The following is a 26,484-nucleotide window of genomic DNA, read 5'->3' as shown; positions in this document are numbered from 1 at the left end:
TTTCACTCTTTCATGGAATGTAGGTGTCACCAGTAAAGCTATCATTTATTGTCTAGCCTGAACCATCCTTGGGAAGATGGTGGTTGGTGGTGAACCATCTTCTTGAACTGCTGCAGTCCATCTTGTGCAGGTTCACTCATAGGGCTGCTGTGAAGTGGGTTCTAGGCTTCTGATCCCATGACAGTGAAGGAACTGTAATTTAGTTCCAAGTCAAGATTGTATGCCACGGAAGGGACTTGCTGGTGTTGGGATTCCCATGTGTCTGCTGCCCTTGTTCTTCTAGGTGGTAGAGGTTGCAGGTTTAGAAGGTGCTGTCAAAGGAGCCTTAGTTAGTTCCTGCAGTGCATTTTGAATATAGTACACACTGCTGCCACTGTGCGTCAGTAGTGGAGAGAGTGAATGTTTAAGTTGGTGGATGGGGTGATGATGAAGCTTGCACACATCCAGGCAACTGGAGGATATTCCATCACACTCCGGACTTGTGTCTTGTAGATTGTGAACAAGCTTTGGGGAGTCAGGGGGTGAGTTACTCACCTCGGAATTCCCAGCCTCTGACCTACTCTTGGAGCTACAGTATTTATGTGGTTGGTCCAGTTCAGTTTCTGGATAATGGTAATCCTCGGTATGTTGATAGTGGCACATTCGGTGATGATGATGCCATTGAATGTCACGGGGAGATGGTTTGATTCTTTCTTGTTGAAGATGGTCATTGTCTGGCACTTGTGTGGCGTGAATGCCTCTTACCACTTATCAGCCCAAACCTGAATCCTGATGCCTATGGACTGCAGACTGCTTCAATATCTGAGGAGTTGTAAATGGTGCTGAACATTATACAATCAAATCACCGGTGGACATTCCCACTTCTAACCTAATGATAGAAGATCAATCATTGGTGAAGATAGTTGGGCCCAGGACATGACCCTGAGTAATTCCTGCAGCAATGTCCTGGGACTGAGATGATTGACCGTGAACGACCACAACCATCTTCCTTTGTGTTAGATATGACTGCCGACAATGGAGATTGGTTACCCTGATTCCCATTGACTTCAATTTTGCCAGGGCTCCTTGATGCCACATTCAGTCAAATGCTGCCTTCAGTCAAGGCCAGTCACTCTCATCTCCCTGTTGAGTTGAGGTCTATTGCCCATGTTTAAACAAAGGCTATGATCGTCAGGAGCTGAGTGGCCCTGGCAGTATCCAAACTAAGCATCAGTGAGCAGGTTATTGCTGTCTAAGTGCCGCCTACTGGAACTGTCAACGATGTGTTTCATCACTTTGCTGATGGTCAAGAGGAAAATGATGGGGCCCAAATTGGAATGGATTTCTCCTGGTTTTTTGGCATGCAATTAGTCCTGTGTTGTAGTTTGACTCGGTTGACACCTTGGACCCGATTCTCCGCTCCCCACGCCGGGTGGGAGAATCGTGGGAGGGCCGGACGACTCACGACACGCCGCCCTGGCACCCCCCGCGATTCTCCCACCCCCGCTCGGATGAATCGCTGCTCACCGTTTTTCACGGCGACCGGCGATTCTCCGGCCCAGATGGGCCGAGCAGCTTGACGTTCCCGACCGGTTCACGACGGCGGCACCACACCTGGTCGCTGCCGTCGTGAACATGGCGCCAAATCTTCGTTTGTGGCTTGTGTGGGGCGGAGAGGGGAGTGAGCACCATGGCCATGCTCGGGAGGGGACTGGCCCGCGATCGGTGCCCACCGATCATCGGGCCAGTGTCTCCAAGGGACGCAATCTTTCCCCTCCGCCGCCCCGCAAGATCAAGCCGCCACGTCTTGCGGGGCAGCGGAGGGGAAGACGGCAACCGCGTATGCGCGGGTTGGAGCTGACAGCCGTCATGACGTCAGCCGCGCATGTGCGGGTTGGAGCCAGCCAACCTGCACATGCGCGGCTGACGTCACTTAGGTGCTGCCGTCGCGTCATTCTCGGTGCGCCGCCTTGACGCAAGTGTCAAGGCCCGGTGGCCGAGATTTACGGAGCGCCGCGCCTAGCCCCCTGGGGGGGGGGGGGTTGAATAGGGTGCAAGGAGCGGCCTCTGAGACCGTCGTGAAACTCAGCCGAGTTCACGACGGCCTTCCCAATGCCGCGCGGGAGCGGAGAATTCCGCCCCTTATTTTTCTGTTTGCCTGGTGCTTCTCCTGGCATATCCTCCTGCATTCTTCAGTGAACCAGAATTGATCTCTTGGCTTGACTTTAATGGTAGAATGAGGGATATGCCTGGCCATGAATTTACAGATTGGTTGAATAGAATTCTGCGCCTGATGGCCCATAGCACATCATGGATGCCCAGTTTTGAGCTGTTAGATGTTCTGAATCCATCCCTTTCAGCATGAGTAAAGTGCCATGCAGCATGATTGCGGATACGTCAACGTGAAGACAGGAGTTTTGCCTTCACAAGGATTTTGTTGTGGTTACTCCTACCTATACTAATAGCATTTGATGTATCTATGACAGGTAAACTGGTGAGGCAAAGGTCCAGTAGATTTTTACATCTTGCTGGCTCCTATACCACCTTCTGCAGCCCCGTCTGGCAGTCATATTCTTCAGGACTTGACCAGCAATGCTGCTACGAAGCTACTCTTGGTGATGGTCCCCCAACCAGAATACATTCTTTGTCCTCAATGTTCAACAAGAAGGAGTACTGATTCAGCAGCTGAAGAAGTGTAGGAGGCGCTTTGCTTGCCTGTATTTGATGTGATGGCATGATACTTCATGGGTTCCAGAGCCAATGTTGAAGTCTCTCCAGGCAACTCCCTCCCGATGATATACCACTATTCCGCTGCCTCTGCTGGGACATTGGCTGTAAGGTATGATTTGGTGGGCATGACTATGCCAGGCTGTTGTTTGACAAGTCTGTTGCACATAAAGTTCCGAATGTTGGTCAGGAGGACCTTGCAGGCTCGGTTGTTCCATTGTTGTTTTCAGTGTCAAGATCAGGTCCTTCCAATTTTGTCCTTTTATGCCTTTACAGCAGCAGTTTATTACAACTGAGTGGCAAGGAAGTTAAGAGTCAACCCCATTGGTTGAAGTCAATGTAATCCAGATTAAAGATGACAGATTTCCTTCCCGAAAGGTCTTTAGTGAACCAGATGTGTTTTTACAACAAAATAGATAATTTCATGACACTATTATTGAGACTAGCTTTTAATTCCATAATTTAAAATAAATTAATCAACTGAATTATTTGAATTTAAATTCCACCCGCCATGGGGGGATTTGAATATGTGTTCCTGTGGTATTAGCCTGTGCTTTGTATATTTGTAATTGAGTGACGTTATCACTGCGCCACTGTTTCCATATTACTCTGGTTGTTATTTAACTGAGCTGTAATTCCTTTTAAAATGATCAAGTTAACCTTTTTGATGCTGGCAGTCAGTTTGAAATGCTGATGGGTCACCATGTACACCCATCATATTTCACCATAAGGATCACCTGCCAGTAAAATAGAATGTGCAAGGGTCGAGATGCGAGTTGAAATCCCACCAGAGCAGTTTATGAATTGAATTCAGCTAACAAAATAAATCTAGAATAACAAGTCAGGACCAGTCACGGTGACCACAAGCTACCATATTGTTGTAAAAATCAGCTGGTTTACTCATATACTTCAGGAAAGCAAATCTGCTGTCCTCACCTGGACTCACCCTTATATGACTGCAGATCCATAGCAGTGTGGTTGACTCTGTGAAATGTGTTATGACCAGGTGAGAAGGGGTGAAGTGGCTCTCCTCAATTTAACCTCCTTGGTTCATTTTTGTGAGGATATGGCTTTTCCAAATCGGAACTACTTAAGCTGTGAGCAAGAAGGAGCCAATCAAACAATGCTTTGTTGAAGCAAAGAAAGAGCAAATTTATTACCCACTGAACTCGAGGAAAATATTAAGATATGCCAAACATTCAGCCTTCATGCAGTCATCTCTCACACACATGCAGGGAGTTAGAGTCCAATAAAAAGAAAGTAAAAGAATAATATGGCTAAGCGTCGTTTGATTGTCCTTTAACCTTTTCTGGTTTCGTGGAGACGGTCAGATGTAGAAGATGTTGCAATTATTACGAGATCTTGATTTGGTGGTAGAGTTCTGGTAGAGCTGGCTTCTCGAACCAGGCGACAGACTTATTCCAAAAGAGAGAGAGAGCCTTCAGCTTGTTTCCTCTGCTGAAGACTTTCTTGACACTGATTGTCACTTGCAATCGCTCTCTTGTGACTGGCAGCCTTGCCTTTAAAGCAATTCACCCATAATATTTTTCCAAGAGGTTTTGAGTGTGTCTGTCTGTGGCAGATATTTTTTCAATATCCAGTACTTTGTAATTTCAATGTCTTTTCCTTGGACAGTAACGAATTTCGATGAGTGTCTGGAGGTTTGGAAATGTCTCTCTCTTCATACTTCCCTCAGGGCATTTTGTTGGTTTCATAGAACATAGAACATACAGTGCAGAAGGAGGCCATTCAGTCCATTGAGTCTGCACCGACCCACTTCAGCCCTCACTTCCACCCTATCCACATAACCCAATAATTCCTGCTAACCATTTTGGTCACTAAGGGCAATTTAGCATGACCAATCCACCTAACCTGTACGTCTTTGGACTGTGGGAGGAAACTGGAGTACCTGGAGGAAACCCACACAGACAAGAGGATAACGTGCAGACTCCTCACAGACAGTGGCCCAGCGGGGAATCAAACCTGGGACCCTGGCACTGTGAAGCCACAGTGCTAGCTACTTGTGCTACTGTGCTGCCCCACCAACTTGGAATGTAACCTTGCATTTTTAAGCAGCTTCCTCTGCCTCAATTCAAATTGAAAAAGTGTCAGTCAGTTGAAAGTAAATAAATCATATTTTCAAAAATAAAATGGTATTGCCTCATAACAAATAAGCCATAAAGACAGCACACCACCTTGTCCAGGGAAATTAGGGATGGACAATAAATGTTGTCTTTGTCAGCGACACCCATATTCTGTAATTACACATCTAAACCAAAACTCTTACTTTCTCTCTCATTCCTTTCTTGCCTCTCTCTCTCTCTCACTCCCTTTCTTCCTCTCTTCGAACTGTGAAATTCTCATACCCTCTGTAATCACAAACCAAGACTTCAAGAAGTAGGATAAACTAATTTAGCTTCAGACATCCCAAAGGTGTTGCTGGTAAACCTTGGGATGTATTCCTTCAAGCTTTTCTACACACATGATAGACTTACCAATGAAATAACACTAGTAATGAAGCTTCAACTATCAAGGGGAAAGCTAAAAACAGAATCATACAGCATTTGTTAAATAACTCCTCTGTAATGAAACTCTCTTAACCCGTGAGTCTTTCCCAATTTTTACTCACATGTGATTATCTTCAAACATTCACATGAGCATCGTTGGGGGAGCACCACACATTTGGGAGGATATATTAACCTTGGAGTGGCTGCAGTGTAGAGTTACTTGAATGATACTTGGACTCCAAGAGTTAAATTATGAAATGAGATTACATAAACTAGAATTGCATACCTTGAAATTTAGAAGGTTCTGGGGTGATTTAAATCAAGTTTTAAATGATTTAAATATGAAGAGAATACTCTGAGCCTGCGGGAGTCTCGAGTTAATGTCTTGTCAAGGTAATTTGTTGAGGCAAAAGAAACAGATGATGGGTCTAAATCGTCTTTGAGCGCATATAAATAAGGAATCCCTCTTGTTCGTTCATTTCATTGATTTTCTTTGGTTTATTAAAAATATATAAATAAGGGACAGTTGGATACTGGGTTGTTTGGGAGGGAAGCTGTGAGACTGAAGAAGCCAATAAACCCTCTTGACAAAGAAAAGCTTGGTGTCTTGGTTCCGGCTTCATAAATTGGCTTGGAGCCTAACAATAACAAGGACTATGGAGCATAGCCGAAAATTAAAACAAGATCATTCGGGAGTAAAATTAGGAAACGGTGGTAGAAGTTTGGAACTTTCTTCTAAAAATGGCAATTGAAGCTAGATCTATTCTTAAATTTTAATCTGAGTTTGACAAATCTTTGTGACGTAAAGGTAACATGGAGATATGGGGCAAAGGCAGTTAGTTGTATGCAGTATGTTCGACCGAAGATGAGCCATGAATTTACTGAATGGTTGATCAGACCTGAGGGGCTGAATGACCTTGTCCTGCTTCAACGGACTTGGAATGAAGTACAGTGCATGCATCACTCATGATGAATTTTGCAAAAAACAGCTGTCTTCAAAGCATAAGAACCTCCAAACATAGATCAATGAAATTATATGAAGGAAACATTCAGGGACCACAATGTCACATGGTAAAAAAAGCAACAACTTGCAGTTATGCAGCAACTTTTATGTGGAAGCTTTGGAAAAGGTGCAAAGGAGATTTACCAGGATGTTGCCTGGAATGGAGAGTAGGTCTTATGAGGAAAGGTTGAGGGTGCTAGGCCTTTTCTCATTAGAACGGAGAAGGATGAGGGGCGACTTAATAGACGTTTATAAGATGATTAGGGGAATAGATAGAGTAGACAGTCAGAGACATTTTCCCTGGGTGGAACAAACCATTACAAGGGGACATAAATTTAAGGTGAATGGAATCGGGAATTGAACCTGGGACCCTGGAGCTGTGAAGCATTTATGCTAACCACCATGCTACCCTGCTGTATTTCTCTATGTTCTATGTTCTGTAGCCTCAGGACATCCCAAAGCATTTTACAACCAAACAAGCATATTTGTAATATAGTCACTGTTTTAATGCAGGCAATTTATGTACAGCAAAATCCAGCCTGCAGCATTGTGACAATGGACAGTGAATGTTTTAATCTTTCAGGCTAAATATCGGCCAAGACACAGGGGAAAACTCCCCTACTCTTCTTTGAATAGTGCCATGGTATATTTAAGTCCATCCATGAGGACAAATAGGGCCTCTGTTTAACATCTCATTTGAAAGGTGGCCGTTCTGACAGTGCAGCATTCCCTCACTGTTAAATATTTACTGGGAAGAAGAGTTGGATAGTGGCCAGAACTAGTCTGAGCAGGGTTACATGAAGAGAGAGTGGGGTTGCATGGGAAGATGATTCAGAATTGATTATCCGATGTTCCCCTCTCTTGCCTTCCTTGTTTACCTGTTGGAAAATGCTGCTAACTCCATTGTCCACATCTTATCCCAATCAACGTCCTTTCTCCATTCACCTCCTTTGAACACCATCCTTCGATGAACTCTCCAAGCATCCACACATCAATTTCAAAATCCTTTCCGCAACTACAAATCCCTCCTTGCCTATCGCTAAAACCCATTCTGTCCCGTGTTCCTGCACATGTTGCCCACTTGTCTGATTCTGGCTCGGTTGGCATCCTTCTTCATCTCTGCAGCCCTTCAAATACAAAGCCTTCAACCATTCAGAGATATTTCACATTATTTGCTCTTTCTTAAGCCTTCTCCAAACCTACCTTGTCAACAATAACTTGGAGAAAACACCCCAAGGTGCTTTACAGAAGCATTGTAATGTTTTCAGTTCCCATATCTTAATTTTCGATTACTTTCCACCATTGTGGGAAAGGCGGGGGTTTTGGTGGGGGCGTGGAGAGAGTTATAAGATAGGGATGGGCTAATTTGGAATTCACACATTCAAGCCTAAAAGGTCAGTTGTCTAGAAATTGTATCACACGGTGGCTTCTTTTACAGACAAGCAATGAATACAGCAGGGCCCAGTTTGGTGCAGAGTGTGCTTTGCAGATCTTCGTAGTCAGGGCCCCCTGCCAGAAAGAGGCAAAGAGACTTTAATAAGGACACTGAAGTAAGGACAGTGAAACCTCTCCACCCTGAGTAAAATAAAGAACTTTGATTTATTTATAATAACCGTTGATACACTTGCTGGGAGAACCCTACCAGGTTCCTTCTCGGGTCAGTGCCTTACTGGCCAACCTTTTATACAGTGATTAATGGAGTTGCTCCACCCCTCAGCAGAGGGCTGTGTGCTCTGCGAGGACCACGGGGAAGATAATCATTCCCACCCCGTAAGTCCCATGAGGGAAATCGCCGATTGACTTCAGAATTCTAAAACAATTTTAGTTTTTTTTTGTGTGTGATGCTTTAATTGGGTAAAGCCAAATTAGCAACAAAAGCAATGGTCTTCAAAAGTACTGCTTGATGCCTCTACTGAATAGGTGCGGATCAGTCTTGGTTTGGTGTCAATGTTTGTTGTTGGTTCAGGATGGAGCTGGATGATAACCAAAAACTAACTCCCTGCTTGCTGGTTGCTCTGTCATTGAAACTCATTGCTGAGATAAAAAATTAATGGAGTTAGTGCAGTGAAACTGCCCTCTCCTCGAACATTTTAGTGGAGTAAAATATCTGCATGACCCATCCTCATTTCTCACTATAACTTGAGCCCCTTTTGCTGAACTCCTACCAAAGGTATGGTGGGGGATCAGGAGAACTGAAGAAAAATAGTTTAAGCAGCAGATATCCTTTTTAGATACCAAAAGATGTTTTCGGTGTTATGACACTTGTTGACAGATTTGGCATAGAGGACTGATTTTAATTCTGTGCAAGTGGATGGGTTTTGAGTGAATTAAAATCTCTCTTGGAGACTGTTTCCACTGACAGGGAAGAGTAAAACACAAGGCATCAATATGAAATGGTCAACTTGAAACTAAATAGGAAATTCAAAAGAAACTTCTTTACCCAGAAAGTGGTGAAAATAGGGAACACGCAGTCACAAGAAACATTTGAGGCAAGTAGTGTGATGAAAAGAAGGGAACAAGATTGTTGCTTATAGAGGTGGATGAGGAAGGATGGAAGGAGACTTGAGTGGAACATAATTGCCATCATAGACTAGTTGGGCCAAATGGCCTGTTTCTGTATATTCTGTGTAAAGGTTTGCAGCATCTAACTGAGGCTCTTAGCTGCAATGGAACTGGAAAACTGTGTCAATATATCACGAGGTACAAGCCTGATCAGTACAATGCAGTAACTAGGGATTGCAGCTGAGTCCAGTCCAATATATTTTTGAACTAGGTGACATTGGACACTGCTGAGCAGCGAGATGCTGCCTGCTATATTTCACATTCCGAATGCAAGAGGTCTGAGGTCATTTGTAGTCTCCCTGAAATCAGTTAGTTTGACACAGCAATGATCCAACCCGGCACCTCTTTCAGTCACCACAGACACCCAAGAAAATGGACTTGGCCTCCAATAAAGCTGGGAAATGAATTGAAACTTCAAGGTCCTATTAATGAGGAGTGTGCAAAGAAAGCAGACATAATCTTTGCACTATTGAGATTTTGGTTATTTCACTTTGATTAACATGGAGGAGGGAAATGTTCTCAGGTTTAGTCAGGCTGCCCTGTCATTTTCGGTCAACATAATACAGTAATGGTAATTCCTTCAAACTATAGCTTCGGTTAGATTTTTTAGTAGCATTTCTTTGTTACCTTCGACAGGTTTACGGTGAACTTGGCATGTGAAAAGCTAGCTGAAAATGACCCTGGCATTTAAGCTTGAGAACTTGGTGGTGTTGGGCATGATTTTTGCACCCCATTGCACCTGGCGCCAATCCAATTCCGCCAGGAGCACCATGGGAGAGACCCAAAACGCGGAAACACACGCAAGCCACCTGACCCGTGGTGCCGGCTTAATCAGCGAGGGCGTGATCCAGATAGGCTCATCTAAATATGCGCAGCCGCTTTGAGGTTGCAGTCTCCCGGCTCCTATGAGTCACTGGTCGCAATGGCGTAGCCTCACTCGGGCACCCATTAGTAATGGTCTGCACAAGAGAAGACCAGGCATAATGGCCATTCCAGGTGTCTCAGAAGCCATTTGAGCCCCTGGATGGTAGGGGACAGGGGGGCACTGCATGGCACCTGGGAACCCTGGCAGTGCCAACCTGCATAATGGGTGGAAGAATCACACCCAACACTTCTAGGTTCTCACTGCCAGGGTGCCAGGTTGGCACTGCCATGGTGTCAGGGGAAGTGCCAAGATGCCAGATTGGCAGTGCCAGGGTGCCAGGCTGGCACTGCCAAGGCGTGGGGCCTGAGGGGACCATGCCATGAAAGGCAAGGGGAACTGAAAGAGGTGGGAGAACTGAAAGGGGGGAACTTTGGGAAAGGTGGGCTACCGCTCTGTGCCCACAGGATGGTTGTGGTGCAGGGTTACCCTCATGTCTGGATGGTGGTGGGGCAGGGGGAGTGCTCATGCTGACTTGTATTGATGGGGGGGGGCAGGTTGCCACTCGGGAGTGGAGGATTGGGGTGTTGCTGAAGTCTGTGGGGGTCATATTGTCCATGGATTGGAGGTGGGGGGGCCTTGTAGGGGACCCTCAACCTCACTTCGAGATCAGGGCACCTTTCCAAAATGGCACCCTGTGTATGAGGAGTTGGTCTGGCCGCTGAGTTTAGTTTCCCACTACAGAAAAAAATTCAAAGTGTGTAATTGATACACAAAGCCCCCCAAAAAATGTGGTGCATATTGGTCACCCAAGAAGCTGGTGGGATGCACCCCGCCCCAAACCCGTCCAAAATCACACTTAGTCATTTTTTGGGTGAACTACGTTATGGTCAAAATTACAATACTGTTGTTGGAATGGAAGGATCAGAGGGTTTCATTTTATTGGACTGGCTGGTCTTATGACTTTTATTCAGTGGGCTGATGCTCTTTGACCTTTGTTGCAAAAATATGGTTTCATATTTCATATGAATCATAAAATCAAAGGTCGGTTTAAAGGTAAAAGAATTTAGCTTGCATTTCTCCCAAAATGTATCACAGATTCAGAATTTTTAGGCGATAGTTATTGTTCAGTTCCTGAAAGTGCACAATGAATAATGCCCATGAATTGTAGAGCCCCTCTGTCCTTCCCCTCAGTTCAAACTTAACCCTCTCAAGAGTCAGAGACAGCACTATTATTAAATGTATGGGCAAATTTAGCCTGCTTCATATATTTTTGTGAAATGGGCTGGATTCTCAGGTTCCCCAGCCACGTGTTTCTCGGAGGCACGTTGTTCGCTGGCGGTGGCATTCTGTTTTCCCTCCACTCGTCAATGGGATTTCCCATTGAAACCATCCAACGCCGACGGGAAACCTGGGTGGGGGTGCGCTGCCCGCAGGAAAGGTAAATCGCAATGGCTGGAGAATTCTGGCCCATGTTTCAAACAATTTGCCTTTACATGCATTGATGGCAGAAACCATCCTACCTCATGGCTGTTCTTCGAACTGGAGTCAGTTACTTCTTCTCTCACTCCTAGGGCCACTTAAACCAATTTTGGCAGCCTGACACTGGCTCTATCTGTCTTCAACTTACAGATCAAATATGGAACATGGAACATGGAAAAGGTGATTCTTGAAGAATGGGGGAAAAACATCCTGAGTGGATAGAATATTAAGAGTCTCACGTGGCAGCTCTAAGATGCAGTTAAGCGGAAGTTTACTGGATTGACACCTGGAATGAGTGGGTTATCTTATGAGGAAAGGTGAAGAAGACAAGGTTTGTTTCCACTGAAGTTTAGAAGAGCGAGAGGTGACTTGATTGAAGTATATATCATCCTGAACAGAACCAACAAGGTGGACGTGGAAAGGATGTTTCCTCTTGTGGCTGAGTCCAGAACTAGGGGGCACCACTTTAAAATTAGGGGTTGTCCTTTTGGGACAGAGATGAGGAGAATTTTTTCTTCGAGAAGTTCGTGCGATTTTGGAACTCTCTGCCTCAAAAGACGGTGGAGGCATTTAATATTTTTAAGGCAGAGGTACATAGACTCTTGTTCGGCAAGGGAATCAAAGGTTATCGGGAGTAGCTGGGAATATGGAACTCGAAACACAAACATATCAACCATGATCTTATTAAACGGCAAAGCAGGCTCGAGGGGCCTATTTCATATGTTCGTAGGTAAAAGGCAATTGTGCATTTGCCATTATATTATTGATGGTAAGAGGTAAAAATGTGTCTGCTTATTTGGCCAGTAGATTAATGAACACGAGGTTCAGGAAAGGCAGGTATGTTTCTTAACTCACTTCCCACTCACTTCCTGTTGAAATAGTTCAGTCACCATTCCAGCCATCCCCAGACTAACATTTCCTGAAGTTCAGCTGTACCCACTTAACACAACATCACAGGGAAACCTGGGTGCACATTTCCATTTGGAGCTGAACATTTCAGGCAGGGAAGAATCACAGTCTGTCTTCAACCTTACGATTTCTCACCCTGTCAGAAGCTATATGGTTTCAAGGCCGCATCCAAGTTCAATCCATCACCTCAAGCTTAGTGCTGACAGGGTCAGAGGAGAGCATGAAGGGTTCTGGCAGCATGCCAAATATTCGAGCTGTGTCTGAACTGTGAGTCAATCACTTTCAATCAGCCTTGGAAGAAAAAAATTGAGTCTTTTCCTCGGATTATATTCACGACTCTGTGGTCAGTGACAGGAAATTAACACCATTGCAAATTCTTGACTGATTTAATAATATTCCACGGGAAATGTTGGTGTTTCAATTCTCGAACTGATTAAGAGTTGTGAACATTGTGCAGTCTTGCACAACATACCTTTGGACAATGAGTATTTGCAACTATTCTGTGCAAGTGCCTTCAGCGATCTTGCAAACATTTCTGTAGTACAGTCAAACGTCTGGGCACCTGAACCATGAAGAGACTATGCTGCTGATTCTAGAGTACTGTGAATCTGTGGAAACCTTAGAAGCACTTAAAAACTGTGTTCTGGTTACCATAGCACCATGGAACCTTTGGGGAACTAGACCTTTTCGAGGCATTACTAAAATTTCCAAAATGCTGGCGGACCTTTGGGAGCCAGAATCTTTGAAGACATCCATAATGTTTCTGTAATATGTCAAACCTAAACACATCTCATTTGCAGTTTCATCCTTCCATTGATTCCAAATCTACTGTATTCCTTGCATATTAATAATTTGTTCATTCACTCAAATATAGGCATTGCAGAAGGACATATTAAAAGAAAAAAGTGAAAAATTATTGTTGTCTGTTGGAGACTACCTTAATGCCTGGAAGCAAAATCCAACGTGTTCAGGAGCCTTTTCTCCTTCAGTCACGGTTTGGTGTGTCACCTTTGTTGTCCTTGAACCATTTGTCTTATTTGTCATGAGTGCCAAATGATTATACAATACATTATGTTCTTCAACACCACTCCATTTAACCTCTTAATTGTTTAAAGACAATTCTATTTCTTTTTTTAAAAAATGCTCAATGTTGTGGAATGCTAACACTGGGAAATGATATACTTCTATTTCAGGCCCCAGTGCCGGGTATACACTTCAGTTAATCAAGCTGAGGAAAATCTCCTTGTGCTTTCCACAGTGCTCAGCTCCAACCTCATTAAAGTTCTTTCTGTTGCACCAGTGGGATATTTGCCCATTTTCCACCTGGGGTAAAATTTGCTATGAGTCTCAATTAGCCACAGTTTGTACAATTGCATATGGCCTGATGGCCATATCCACCAGGAGTTGGGTTGAGACTGTCCTTGAATTCATTTCATATAGGGTCCTTCCTGCCAACACACAGACTTTTATGCCAGCAGCCGAGGCTGAATTTGCATTAGTTTCATAGAGCTGAATCAGTCTCCCAGTCTCGTTCCTTTCTTCACATAATCTTGATTGCATTCCCACACAGAAAAGTGAATTCGGCAGTTAATTAATATGCTTAGATCCATTTCCCTGCTCATTTTTTTGTGAAAAAATGTTTTGACTGTTGATCTGAATTTCAAGATCCCAACAAATTGCACCCATGACATATTTTATTTTTTTGTGTGGAAGAATAAATGTAAATCTTATTCAGATGAATAATGTTTATGTTAGGTATGGTTATTATCCTAAACTTTCAAGTCAAGCACCCCCATTTGAATGGAAGCAACCAATTGTACTCTGGCAATGTGCTAAGAGACCAACCCAAGATCAGCACACAGTCCGTCGCTGAGATATTTCCACATCAGGCCTCCCCTGTGGCCTATCTGACTAAATAAGACCAATTCATAGAATTTTTACAGTGCAGAAGGAGGCCATTCGGCCCATCGAGTCTTCACCGGCTCTTGGAAAGAGCACCCACTCAAGGTCCACACCTCCACCCTATCCCCGTACCCAGTAACCCCACCCAACACTAAGGGCAATTTTGGACATTAAGGGCAATTTAGCATGGCCAATCCACCTAACCTGCACGTCTTTGGACTGTGGGAGGAAACCGGAGCACCCGGAGGAAACTCACACACACACGGGGAGGACATGCAGACTCCTCACAGACAGTGACCCAAGCCGGAATCGAACCTGGGACCCTGGAGCTGTTAAGCAATTGTGCTATCCACGATGCTGGTGTGCTGCCATAAAACATGTCCCTTGACCAACAGAAAACCTCATCAAAGGGCTCGTCCGGAATTCAAAGGCAATTTTGGGGAATCATGGACATCTGACCACTAAGAACTTTGTTTTTCACTTGAAAAACTTGACAATCTTGTAAAAGTAGGCAATATATTACATAAGTGAGTTTTTAAGACTCCAAATAATGCCTGAATCTAATTCATGTCCTCCTGGATGGACAGGCCATGATCATGGCCCAGGCATACATATGGTGGCTGGAACTGGGCTCAGTTACAATTGTCGCCTTACACCAGATTGAACGCAAAAATAGAGTTCATACTCAAGAATTAAAAATGGATTTACCTTCTGTGGGGTCGAGGCGACGGGCCCTTCGTCCATGCTTGGAGTTGTTGTGCACAAACATGTTGTCGGAGACAGCCAGCACATGACCATCAACGTTAATTGTTGTTGATAAAACAACCTGTGAAGCAACGTGCAAGGAAATGTAACTTAGTGTGAACCTAGCTTCTAAAGACATTCTCAAATCTCCAAAATTGTGAACCGAAACAAACAATTAATAAATCCTGCATCCATTGTAAATGAGACTCAGAAACCTTGAAAGTATCTCTCAAAGTGTCTGTTTGCTTGATACGGATTGAGCCAAACCGACCAGGAAGGCTCCAGAGTCTTATTAATTATCAGCGATGAACGAGCTGGGACGGCACGGTGGAGAATTGGTTAGCACTGCTGCCAATGATCTGGGTTTGATCCCGGCCCTGGGTCACTGTCCGTGTGCAGTTTGCACAGTGTGCGTGCCACCCCCACAACCCAAAATGATGTGCAGGTAGATGTATTGGCCATACTAAACTGCCCCTTAATTGGAAAAAAATAATTTGGTCCTCTAAATTTTAAAAAAGTGATCAACGAGCTGTTCCTCGTTATGACAACAAGAATGTTATTTTTGTCACCTATGCCCCTGACTGAGGAGGGAAAGTATCAGTCAGTTTTTCTACTCCTATTTACGATGCGGGGAAAGTTATTGAAGTTGGTGTTACAAATGGGTCTATGGGAATATTAATTTGTTTTTAAAGAGAAAGAATTTAACAGTCATTGCGAAATTGGGTTGTTTTGGTGTCATTTCTGAAAATGGGTGTTTGTTGAGGACTTGTTCATAACCTAAGCTCACATTGTAATGAAGTACCAAGGGAGTACTATATTATCAGAGATGCAATAAGACTTTAAATTAATGCCTAATTGGGTGCCTCCGATTAATGTTGAAGATTTCCTGAACTATTCAAAGTGTTCTCCCAGTGTTCTGGTCACTATTCCTCCTACAACAATAATGGCTGGAATTCTCCGGTTGCTGCAATTCACTTTTACTGCCGGCAGCGCACCTCCGCCCATGGGTTTCCCAGTGGCATGGGATGGTGACAATGGGGAATCCCATTGGCAAACGGCGGGAAGACAGTGAGCGCTGCACAGCCAAGAAAGACGCGGCTAGGGGACCTGAGAATAACTCAATTAACTCCTCTTTCCTTCAGATGCTGTTTGTGGGATCTTGCTTTATGAAAATGGTTACCATGGCCATAATTTCACATTGATTGGGTGGGCGCGTGCTTGACCCGGAAATGCGTGAAATCACTTGAGAAGACATCGGCATGCGTCCCAACATCATCGTGCAATCACGCAATATTTAAGTCGTGGGCAATTAGATCTATTAAGAATGATGTGGAGATGCCAGCGTTGGACTGGGGTGAGCACGGTAAGAAGTCTTACAACACCAGGTTAAAGTCCAACATGTTCGTTTCAAACACTAGCTTTTCGAGCACTGCTCCCTCCTCAGGTGAATGAAGAGGTATGTTCCAGAAACATATATATAGACAAATTCAAAGATTCCAGATAATGCTTAGAATGCGAGCATTTGCAGGTAATTCAGTCTTTACAGATTCAGAGATTCTTAATCTATTAAGGAGTCGGTAAAAGCGATTTAATGTGCTCTGTCCATTTTTATGGTGATGGGCGGGCCAATTGGCCGGGCACCCTTCACGTTTTGGCTACAACCTCGATCCAGAGCAGGATAAAATGTCAGGGCTGAAATAAAATTAAAGAAGGTGTCCAGGACTGAGATTTTGCTGTCAGGTGTTTGAGTATGCTGCCTCGGTACAGGTTTACCAAGTCCTTTCACCACATTTAATTTGGAGAGATCTGCAGCAGCTGTTGGCCTTGAGAGAGCCCATTAGGAGCACCAGGCCACACTCTCCCTTTTCTTCCCTCTTTCCCTGTCATTCCGGCCGACCAGGCTAGAAGCACATTTCGTATCAGCTTCTGGACCTGCCACTGTGTACACGTATCCCATTTGCCTCCATAACAGAACCTCGTGCTTTAAAGTAATTCATTATGCTTGACGTTTGTTGAAATATTTCTGAACGATGTGATGATCACTCTTTAAATGCAAATGTTCTAATTTCTTGGAGGGGTGGTCTGAAAATATATTATAAAATGTTGCAATTGCATAGATTATATGGAGCTTTTGGCTTATTGAACAACTTGTGGTGAACACTGGCATAATTACATTTCTAGAAATGACTATTCCTTTAAAATTTGTTGACAGTTGTGAAACTTATTGATACTAAATTAGTTGGCAAAAATGTTAACACATTAAAAAAATGTTTGTGATTATCAGTTGAGTTAAATCCTTTAACAGCCAAAGGGAAAGGGTATGCCAATTTGCGATGTCCAATGCTGTTTGTACATAGTGGGTTCGATTATTGCTGCCAAAGCATTATCAGATATTTCAGATGACAATCCTGAAGCAAAAAGAGCCCCTTTGTCTTTGATGCCAGCTGGCTGTGAAGAATGGCAGACAGATAAGAGCAAGAGAGACTGGAATGAGAGAACAAAGCAATGTACCAGATTGACTGAGACCATTAAAGTCCATTAAACTGATTGCAAGTCCAAAAAATGTCACACATCAGTCCGTAGTTTCACAAGATTCAATGATGTTCTTCACTAAATATGTATCCATTCTCCTGTTAAATTTGCTTCCCTGGAGTCAGTTCCACACATCCACTGCCTCAGTGTAAAATAGTTACGTCTAAACTACATGTTGGCCTTTCCCATTATGAACTGGAAACTCTACCCCATGTGTCAAATGTTATGGTTCAGGTCTCTATATCTATAAGAGAGGTAGGAGATGCATAGCAATAAGAGAGCTAAGGACAAGGGGGGAATGTTTCAGGTGAAAGAGCTGGTATAAAGCTAAATAAGGCAAGGTTTCTTTTATCCACTTCCTGAAACTGCATCTCCACTATGAAGTGCTTCTCTGAATTCATCGGTTTAGCAGAAAATATAAATATAATTTGTTCTCTGCCAAAAGCATGTATGTCTTCAAAGGACTGCTGCAACGCTTTACGTAGCCGCAGCAGCGCCAGCAATTTAGTTTTCCCGACTGTGTAAGATCCCAGCTATCTGCGAGCTTGCATTGAATATGTCAATGAATCACAAGGTTTGACAAGAATGGCTACAGAAAGCACAGATTGGTGCATTACTCTAATGCACAATGGTCCTATCAATCAAGCCCTGGAACTGAAAACTCCATATCAATGTCTTATATCTACTATCCAGTAGAAATAGTAAAATCCTAAATGTGTTTATAAAGAACTAATTTATGATTTTGCGATACTGGGTGCATGAAAGAAAATTACCTTTGAGTGAGAAAAAGACGAGACATTCAAAAGAAAAGGTGAAGCAACAGAGAAGACAGAGCTGCAACAGAAGGTCAGAATGAAGATTAATGCAGTGAAATGGAAGAAAATGCTTGAATGATTTATAGACCAATAATGTATCATTGATCGGGTGGCACCAGGATCGGAATTATAAGAGCTATTTATTTAACACATGATGTGTGTTAGGACTCCGTGCTGTTCATGAATTCAATTATTTTTTAACAAGCACTTGAGTTTTTACTGAGTAATGACCTCCAGATATTGGGTGAGTGACATGGTGGACTGTGGGGTAGGCTGGTGGGAGACAGGAGATAAGTTGCTGAGACACCATTGGGCCAGTCTTACTAGTTTTCTTTCAGCCAATTCAACAGGAGCAGTGGGAAAGTCCTGTGATTGGGCCACACACCTGGCTGCTTTCTGTGCCAACTGTGGTATGTGCCATAAAAGAAGATTATCAAGGGAAATAACTAATCAACTTCAAATGAGAAGAGTCAAGTTCTAAATATTAGTCTTGCCATTAATCTTGCTTCACAAAGATCAGGGGCAGAGTTTTACGCCCGCTCCTGTGGGCAGGATTTTGCAAAATGGACTTTTGAACAGCTCACTGCATTTATAACCCCGCCCCACTGCAATGGGGCCGTACAATTCTGCCCCAGCAATGAAGCTCTGTTCCTAACTTAGTTTTAAAGCTGGCTGTTATGCAGTGCATTCATCTGGGGTCAATCACTGGACTATGCTCAGTTAGATGCTCTCAATCATGGAAGCAGTGACCACAAAACAGAAGATGACCATTCATCCCATCATGCCTGTACTGAGTCTTTGATCGAGCTATCCAATAATTTCAACTGCACTCATCACTCCCCACAGTCCTGCAATTTATTTCCCTTCATCTGTTTTGCCCATTTCTTTTGAAAGTTGCAATTCGCTTCCACCATCTTTTTTGGGCTGTTCATTCCAGATTACAGAAACATGGTGTGAAAAGATGTTTTCGCACGTCACTTCTGGTTCTTTTGCCAGTCACCTTAAATCTGTGTTCTCGGATAACTGACCCTTTTGTTGCCAGAAACAGTTTCTCGTGCTGCTAGAATTAGCCTCAGCACCCGAATCTCGGCAAAGAGATGATCTTGATTGTGTGAGTGGGCAGAGCAGCGCAAAAACAAAAGAAAAAACAGCGGGGGTGGCCCTATACTCCAAGTCCAGGCTCATGCATAAAGGATAGTCACTAAAGTGAGATTACAGTGGACAGCGGGTTTTTGCAAAAACTGGATGCTGGTCTTCAAGAGCGACAGGGAGGGATTAACAAAATTAATTTCTTGCATCTGGCAAATATAAAGGCATCTGTGGAAGACCCATGTTTGGGATGTAACATAATCTGTGAAACGAGTGAATCAGTCTACTTAATCATTTAAACGAGGTTGCCGTAATGTGTTGTGATTGCAGCGGGGAGGGCTGAGCACTTTGGCCAGTGCCAGCGATTGTCCCTCTTGTCAGTTTTCCGGGTCACTGAAACTGACCCGACCCATCTGGTATCTATCAGTCATCTCCCGACAGCTTCCTGAAACACCTCCCTCCATTTCCTGTTCCCTTTTCTTCTACATTGCTTGGCTTTCAAAACTGCAATCCACTAAACTCGGATCCAGGGGGTCGGTTACAAACCCACACAAATCCCCAAAACGCTGCGTATAAATCCTTCCAGCTACAAAAACTTCTTGCATCTTGGAACAGCAGTCAGAATTGGGATGTGAGGATTTTTTTCCCATGATCTATTTTTTCTGCTTGTATTGTAATCTGTTGAAGGATAAGTCTCTGCCAGAAAAGCATACCTTATAATTAAATGCAAACCTTGTGATGATTTTGGGATCAGTTTGATTGTTTGCCAATAGTTGATTCTGAGATATTTTCCAGACCATTTGATATTGCTGAGTTGCTTAAATGTATTGGTATGACATCTTTTAAAATTTTTTGATCCTGAAGATGAGAAATATTAGTGCTGTGGAATGGAACACTTTCTGCATCCTGCATCAGGATTAAACATTCCCAGCTTGAATTAAATTCAGGTAAAAAGACCACAATGCAAATCTCACTACACTAAATGACAAACAGTCACAGCGAACTGACAACAAGATTTTGATGCCGAGTACAGCTTCCTCGACAATGCCCAATCAAATATTTCAAGTTCAGGTAAACTATGGTCATATAGCCAAGCAATGTAGAAGAAAAGTGAAGTTCCCTCCAATATAAAAGCATAAAAATAATGCAGATTCTGGAAATTAAAATGACATTAAAAATGGAAAAATTCAGCAGGTCCGGCTGCATCTCTGGAGCCAAAGAAGAGTCATAATGGGCTTGAAATGTTAACTCTGTTATCATTTAGGGCAGCATGGTGGTACAGTGGATAGCACTGCGGCCTCACGGCGCCAAGGTCCCAAGTTCGATCCCGGTTCTGGGTCACTGTCTGTGTGGAGTTTGCACATTCTCCCTGTGTTGCGTGGGTTTCGCCCCCACAACCCAAAGATGTGCAGGCTAGGTGGATTGGCCATGCTAAATTGCCTCTTAATTGGAAAAAATGAATTGGGTACTCTAAATTTTTTTTCAAAATCTCTGTTATCAATTAACTGCTTCTCTCTCCAGAGATACTGCCAAAACTGCTGAATGTTTCCAGCACTTTCAGTTTTTACAGTTCCCTCTAGACTGTCCCATCTGACATTCCCAAGGTCAGGTGCAGCATGGGTGAGATGCAGAACAAAGGTTCGTCTGCACTATATAATGCTTTTGATGTTTAGATGCAGCTTGGGTCAGGTACAGTAAAGCTCGGTTTCGACTGCCCAATCAGACACACCACGGTCAGATACAACATTGGTGAGATGCAGAATAAAGCTCTCTACACTGTGCAATCAAGCACTCTCAGCTAAGTGACAGCATGGTTTAAAAGCAGAGTTAGGCTGCCTCAACACTCAACATATTTGGAGTTTGGGGATAGCATTGGTTACGTACAATAAAACTCCCTCCACACTCTCCAAGCAGTGTGCCTCAACTCAACATCAGTAAAATATTCCCACTGGATTTATGAAAGATGTTTCCATTTCCGCCACAGCCATCCAGTAGCCTCTTGTAATGAGATTGCTGAATTACGAGATAACTTTGTATTGTAGATAAGTGTACAGCAGGGAGTGGATTGAGATTGCCAGAACCGATGTTACTTCAGATCCTCAATAAATATGGATTTAAACCAAGAGTCTGAGAAGCGAACGGCTGGTGTTTCCACCCAGCTCACGTTCTCCCTCCTCCAGAGGTAATTTTCTTGTGGAACTTCACAGTACTAATTAAGAACTCCAAAATAAAAATGAACGTACTGCCCAGGTTCCTCTTCCTGTTTAGATCCATCCCGATCTACATCCCCAAGGCCTTTTTCAAAGCGCTGGACAAACTAATCATGGCGTTCGTATGGGGGGGGGGGGGGGAATGCTAGGATCCCAAAGAAGGTCCTACAAAAAACAAAATCCTGCCCTCCCAAACCTACAATTCTACAACTGGGCGGCAACAGCCGAGCGAGTAAGGGGATGGATCCAGGAGCCAGAGGCCGAGTGGATGCGCGCGGAGGAGGCCTCCTGCGTGGGGACCTCCCTCCGGGCCCTCGCCACGGCAGCACTCCCATCCCCACCCAAAAAACACTCCAGCAGCCCGGTGGTGACAGCCACCCTTCAATCCTGGAACTAACTGCGGCAGCAATTTGGCCTGACCAAAATGTCGGAAAAAGCTCCCATTTGCAACAACGATAGGTTCACACCAGCACTGACTGACGCCACCTTCAAAAGGTGGAGGCAGGACGGAGGGACACTGACAGTCAGGGACCTATACACGGACGGCAGGATCGCAACACTGGACGAACTGACAGAAATTTCGGCTAACCAGGGGGAACGAGCTAAGGTATCTGCAGCTCAAAAACTTCTTACGATAGGAGACAAGGACGTACCTACAACCGCCACGACAGACACTACTGGAAGACCTACTGGACGCAAGTATCCTAGAGAAAGGGAACTGTAGCGACATGTATGACCGACTGGTAGAAAGGGCCCACACCGTACTGGACGCAACAAGAAAGAAATGGGAGGAGGACCTGGGGATTGAGATAGGGTGGGGACTCTGGAGCGAGGCACTGCATAGGGTCAACTCCACCGCCACGTGCGCAAGGCTCAGCCTGACGCAACTAAAAGTGGTACATAGAGCCCACTTAACAAGAACCCGTATGAGTAGGTTCTTCCCGGAGGTGGAGGACAGATGTGAACGGTGCCAAAAAGGCCCGGCCAACCACGCCCACATGTTCTGGTCTTGCCCCAGACTCGTGGAGTACTGGACAGCCTTCTTCGAGGCCATGTCCAAAATGGTGGGGGTGAGGGTGGAGCCATGCCCGAAAGTGGCGGTCTTCAGGGTTTCAGACCAGCCTGATCTATTCCTGGGGAGGAGGGCGGACGCCCTTGCTTTTGCCTCCCTGATCGCCCGCCGTAGAATCCTGTTTGGCTGGCGGTCAGCAGCACCGCCCAGAGCTGCAGACTGGATGTCTGACCTCTCGGAATCTCTCCAAATGGAGAAAATCAAATTCGCCATCCGAGGGTCAGACGACGGCTTCCACAGAACGTGGGAGCCATTCATGCAACTGTTCCGGGACCTGTTTGTGGCCAACGAACAAGAGGAAGAATAACTGGGTGGCCAAGAATCAGGGGAAAATGGACGGGAATCGGGGGAAGGTAGCTGAGGCATGGAGGGGAGAGATGGACTGGGAGGGAGGAGGGGACGGATGGCTAAACCTGAGGAGGGAGGGGCGAATCACGGGGGAGGGGAAAGACAGCTAAACCTGGGGAGAGGGAGGCGAACCGTGGAGGGGGGGGGGGAAGAGGAGGGCCGGCGGGGTGGGGTGGGGGCAGGGAAGCGGGAGCCGGAGGGAGGGCACGGGATGCCAAAACGTGTATGACACCTCCAGGAGCGGGGAACGAGGAAAATGGAGATGGAGGACGGGAGGAGCGGCAGAAGCGGGGGCGAGCGTGGGACGGCAGTGAGACCCGTCCGGGAGGGGCGGGTGACAACAACACACAGCACAGCCAAATATCGCACACTGTGATTTTCTCCCCGGCACCCAAATGTGTGTGTGCCCCCCCTCAATGAGATCATGGCTGATCTGATATAATCCTCAACTCCACTTTCCTGCTAGCCTGGCACCATGGCAGTGCCACATGGGCACCCTGGCACTGCTGGGCTAGAACCCAGGTGGCACCGGCAGTGTCTGTGCCATCCTGCCGACCACCTGGGGGCCTCCAATCGCCTGGGAGACTCCCTCCAAGTGCTGATACGTCTGGTCCCCATTTGTGGGGACCAGTACTAATTGGCGCACGGCTGGGTTCTCCTCAGTGAGGCCGATAGATGCCAGGTGGCGTTCAGTCCGGAGTCAGCACAGCTGAGTAGGTTCTTAAACTCACTTAACCATGTGAGACTGGGTCTCACCCACTGTGGGCGAGATCCAGATTGCAATGTCTTACAAGATCGCGCGAGGCACAAAGGCCATCCGGAATCCCGGGGGTGGCCTTTCCCAGGATCTACAGGCCACTTCACCAGAATCAGAGGTTAAATCATACCTGAAGTGTGGTTAAATTGCAGTGTGGATCTCACTCAAAAAGCCAGCGAGAAACACCCCGCTAAACTGACCCAAAATAACATTTAGAAAATTTGTGGTTGAATCGTGCCCTACACCTGCTGGTTCCCCTTCATCTATACTGCTCGTAGCCACCTCAAAGAATTCTACTAAATTTGTCTGGCATGATTTGCCCTTCATGAAGCCATGCTGACTCTGCTTGTTTATATTATATATTTCTAAATGCTCTGAAATTACATTCTGATAATGGATACAAACATTTTCCCCATGACAGATCTTAAGGTGGGCCAAATGGAACAATTCACTATTTCAAATATAAACTCTTGCATTGCTAAAATAAAGCCATTTATTGCATTGAGCTTATTTTAGTCCCTGATAAAAACATGCAGTGGAATTTATAGCCCTTTGTAAAGAGGTTATAATCACTTAGAGCTGTCAATCAAACTGTCAACCGAGAGATCCCCCATTTTGATAACAGAAAGTTATAAAATCAGTCATGCAGCACTAATTTAGTAATGATAATTCTCAGCCTTATGTTAACAAAGTGAAATGGCGAACACTGATTCTTTTAAACACTGCAGACAGTTTGTTTTCACATATTTATAAGGCAGACGTTTTAAATGCCTTGACATTTCTGATGAGTTTGACAGTTCAACGAGATTGACAGTTCCAGTGAGTTCATGTGCTTTTTACTGATATTCATGTCTACTTTTAACGATCTCAAAGAAAAGCTTACCTCTCTCAAAGGTCACCTGACATCTTCTAAACATGGCCTGAGACATATAGGGTACCTTACCTCTTCAAACAGATACCCCATTTATCCAAGCAACTCCATGAAGTTTAGACATGCTCCTACCAGGACTGATTTGCACACATTAAGTTTCCGACACCCAACTAACGAAACTCAGATGTGAGTGAATCATAGCTGTGCAAGTCAGAACCTGTCCCCATTCCTTCCTTTGCACAATGGTTCGTGCTATGTACGGGATCAAGACATCTGTATCCGGACCTCCAACTTTGTGTTTTGCTCATTGCTGCAGCAGTTGAAGTGCATCAGCTGACTTAAGTGCCATTGCATTGGGGAGGAGAGAAATCAATCCACCTGGTCACTAGTATTGTATGTTTTGACAAGTATGAAGAACCTGGAACCAGAAAGCCGCTGTTACCCACAGAACCCCTAATTCAGCACAAGCCAATCCTTCTGAGCAGAAAATTCAAAAGAATAAAATGATGCCCCATTCCCAATTTTAATGGGAAAATTGACACTGCTGCTGAGCCATGCTCCCCAGTTTGTACTAAATCAAAGTAAAATATACCTCCACAGACATTTTCAAAGAACCGAACAGAAAATTCAGACCAAATCTGTGGTGGACATCATTGCCCCTCATTGTGTTTCAAAATGTAATGAACTTGCCAGAATGATGATGTCCCTTTCTAGAGAAAACCCAAACTGACTTATTCTTATGGTCGCCATGATGTGGATATGTCAGCGTTGGACTGGGTTGGACACAGTAAGACGTCTTACAACACCAGGTTAAAGTCCAACAGGTTTATTTGGAATCACTCGCTTTCGAAGCGCAGCTCCTTCATCAGGGGTTGTAAGACTTCTCACTATTCTTATGGTGACACACTGAGGCACAGTTGTGGAATTTTAAAGAGTACCTGGAATCGGCGCATGTCTCGTGGGTTCCCAGCTGTTTTCAAACAATTCTGATTGCACTTGAGGAAGAATTTTAAGAAGAATCTGAAAACAAAACAGAAATTTATTTTCAATATAATTCTCCAATATAACATTGCAATGACATTCACCTGCTCCCAGACCTACATCAGCAAAAGTTCACCATGTGTAAATCTTATGAATTGAAATGAGTGAAACTGGCAGTCCACAGCAAATGATAGAGTTCGGCAGGATATGAGAGAACAGCGAGAAAAGGGACAAATGGAGACAGAGAGGAGAGTGGAGGAGATGTACAGAAAAAGTTAGAGTTGCAGAGAGGAAAAAAGATTAGGTAAATGAAGTGGCATGAAAGAGAGGTTCAGAAAGAGGGGAAAGAGGCAGACAGATAGAGAGGTAATTACCTTAAGGGACAAAAACTGGAGGGCAGGTAGATGGACTGACAGGGCAGATGAATGGATGGAATTGGAGCCAAACGAAGAGACTGGCAAAAAGAAAATCAGGAGAAAATATGCTGAAAAAAAGAATGCTTGAACTCAGAAAAGATCTCTTTGATGCTAAAACATGAATGAAGAGTGGCTGATTCCTGTTGAATAAAGTGAGGCAGTTAAATAATTTGTTGAACTTGATACTTATTTTCTCCTGCTAATTTGCATACTTCTACCCAACCACAATAGAAATAAGCTGTGCGGAACAGAAACCTCCCACAATTCTGCCCCAATCTTGCACTTCACCAGGTACTGCAGAAGTTGAAGTGCTTAACCGACCTGTGTCCCCTTCACACGGGAGTAGAGATCCCAAGTCTCCTGGTCACTTGTACCCTATGTGTTGACAGGCATGAAGAACTTGGAAACAGACAACTGCTGTTAACCATAGAAGTGCTCACTCAGCATGAGTCATTCATTTTCAGGAGAAAACTGTGAGGAAACAATGATGAGAGTATTACCCCTCATTTACCGATTTTAGTGAAGAATTTATATCGATGTGAAGCCATGCCCCCCCAATTTGTTCTAAATTAAAGTAAAATATGGCAACTCATTTTATATTTCATTAATTATTATTTTATTGAGAACTGAACTACCAGAGGAACAAGATGAACACATGCTTTTGAGTGAAAAATTTACTGTTATGAATTGGGAGCAAGTCACAGTGAAACATTGAG

General features: G+C 44.4%; 1 protein-coding gene across 8 annotated transcripts in view; it reads right to left on the bottom strand.

The window, feature by feature from the left end:
* Positions 1-26,484, bottom strand: part of LOC119957394 (transcription factor COE2) — a 294,554-nt gene that overhangs the window by 82,690 nt on the left and 185,380 nt on the right. For all 8 annotated transcript variants that reach the window (XM_038785416.1, XM_038785419.1, XM_038785418.1 and 5 more), the window contains 2 exons: positions 25,310-25,391; positions 14,642-14,759 (listed from right to left, as the gene is read on the bottom strand). In XM_038785416.1, coding sequence (XP_038641344.1) covers positions 14,642-14,759; positions 25,310-25,391 — 200 coding nt within the window. The remainder of the gene's footprint in view (positions 1-14,641; positions 14,760-25,309; positions 25,392-26,484) is intronic.

This window comes from Scyliorhinus canicula, chromosome 26 (genome assembly GCF_902713615.1).
Source record: "Scyliorhinus canicula chromosome 26, sScyCan1.1, whole genome shotgun sequence".
NCBI classification, from domain to species: domain Eukaryota; kingdom Metazoa; phylum Chordata; class Chondrichthyes; order Carcharhiniformes; family Scyliorhinidae; genus Scyliorhinus; species Scyliorhinus canicula.
This window is presented reverse-complemented; position numbering and strand designations above follow the sequence as displayed.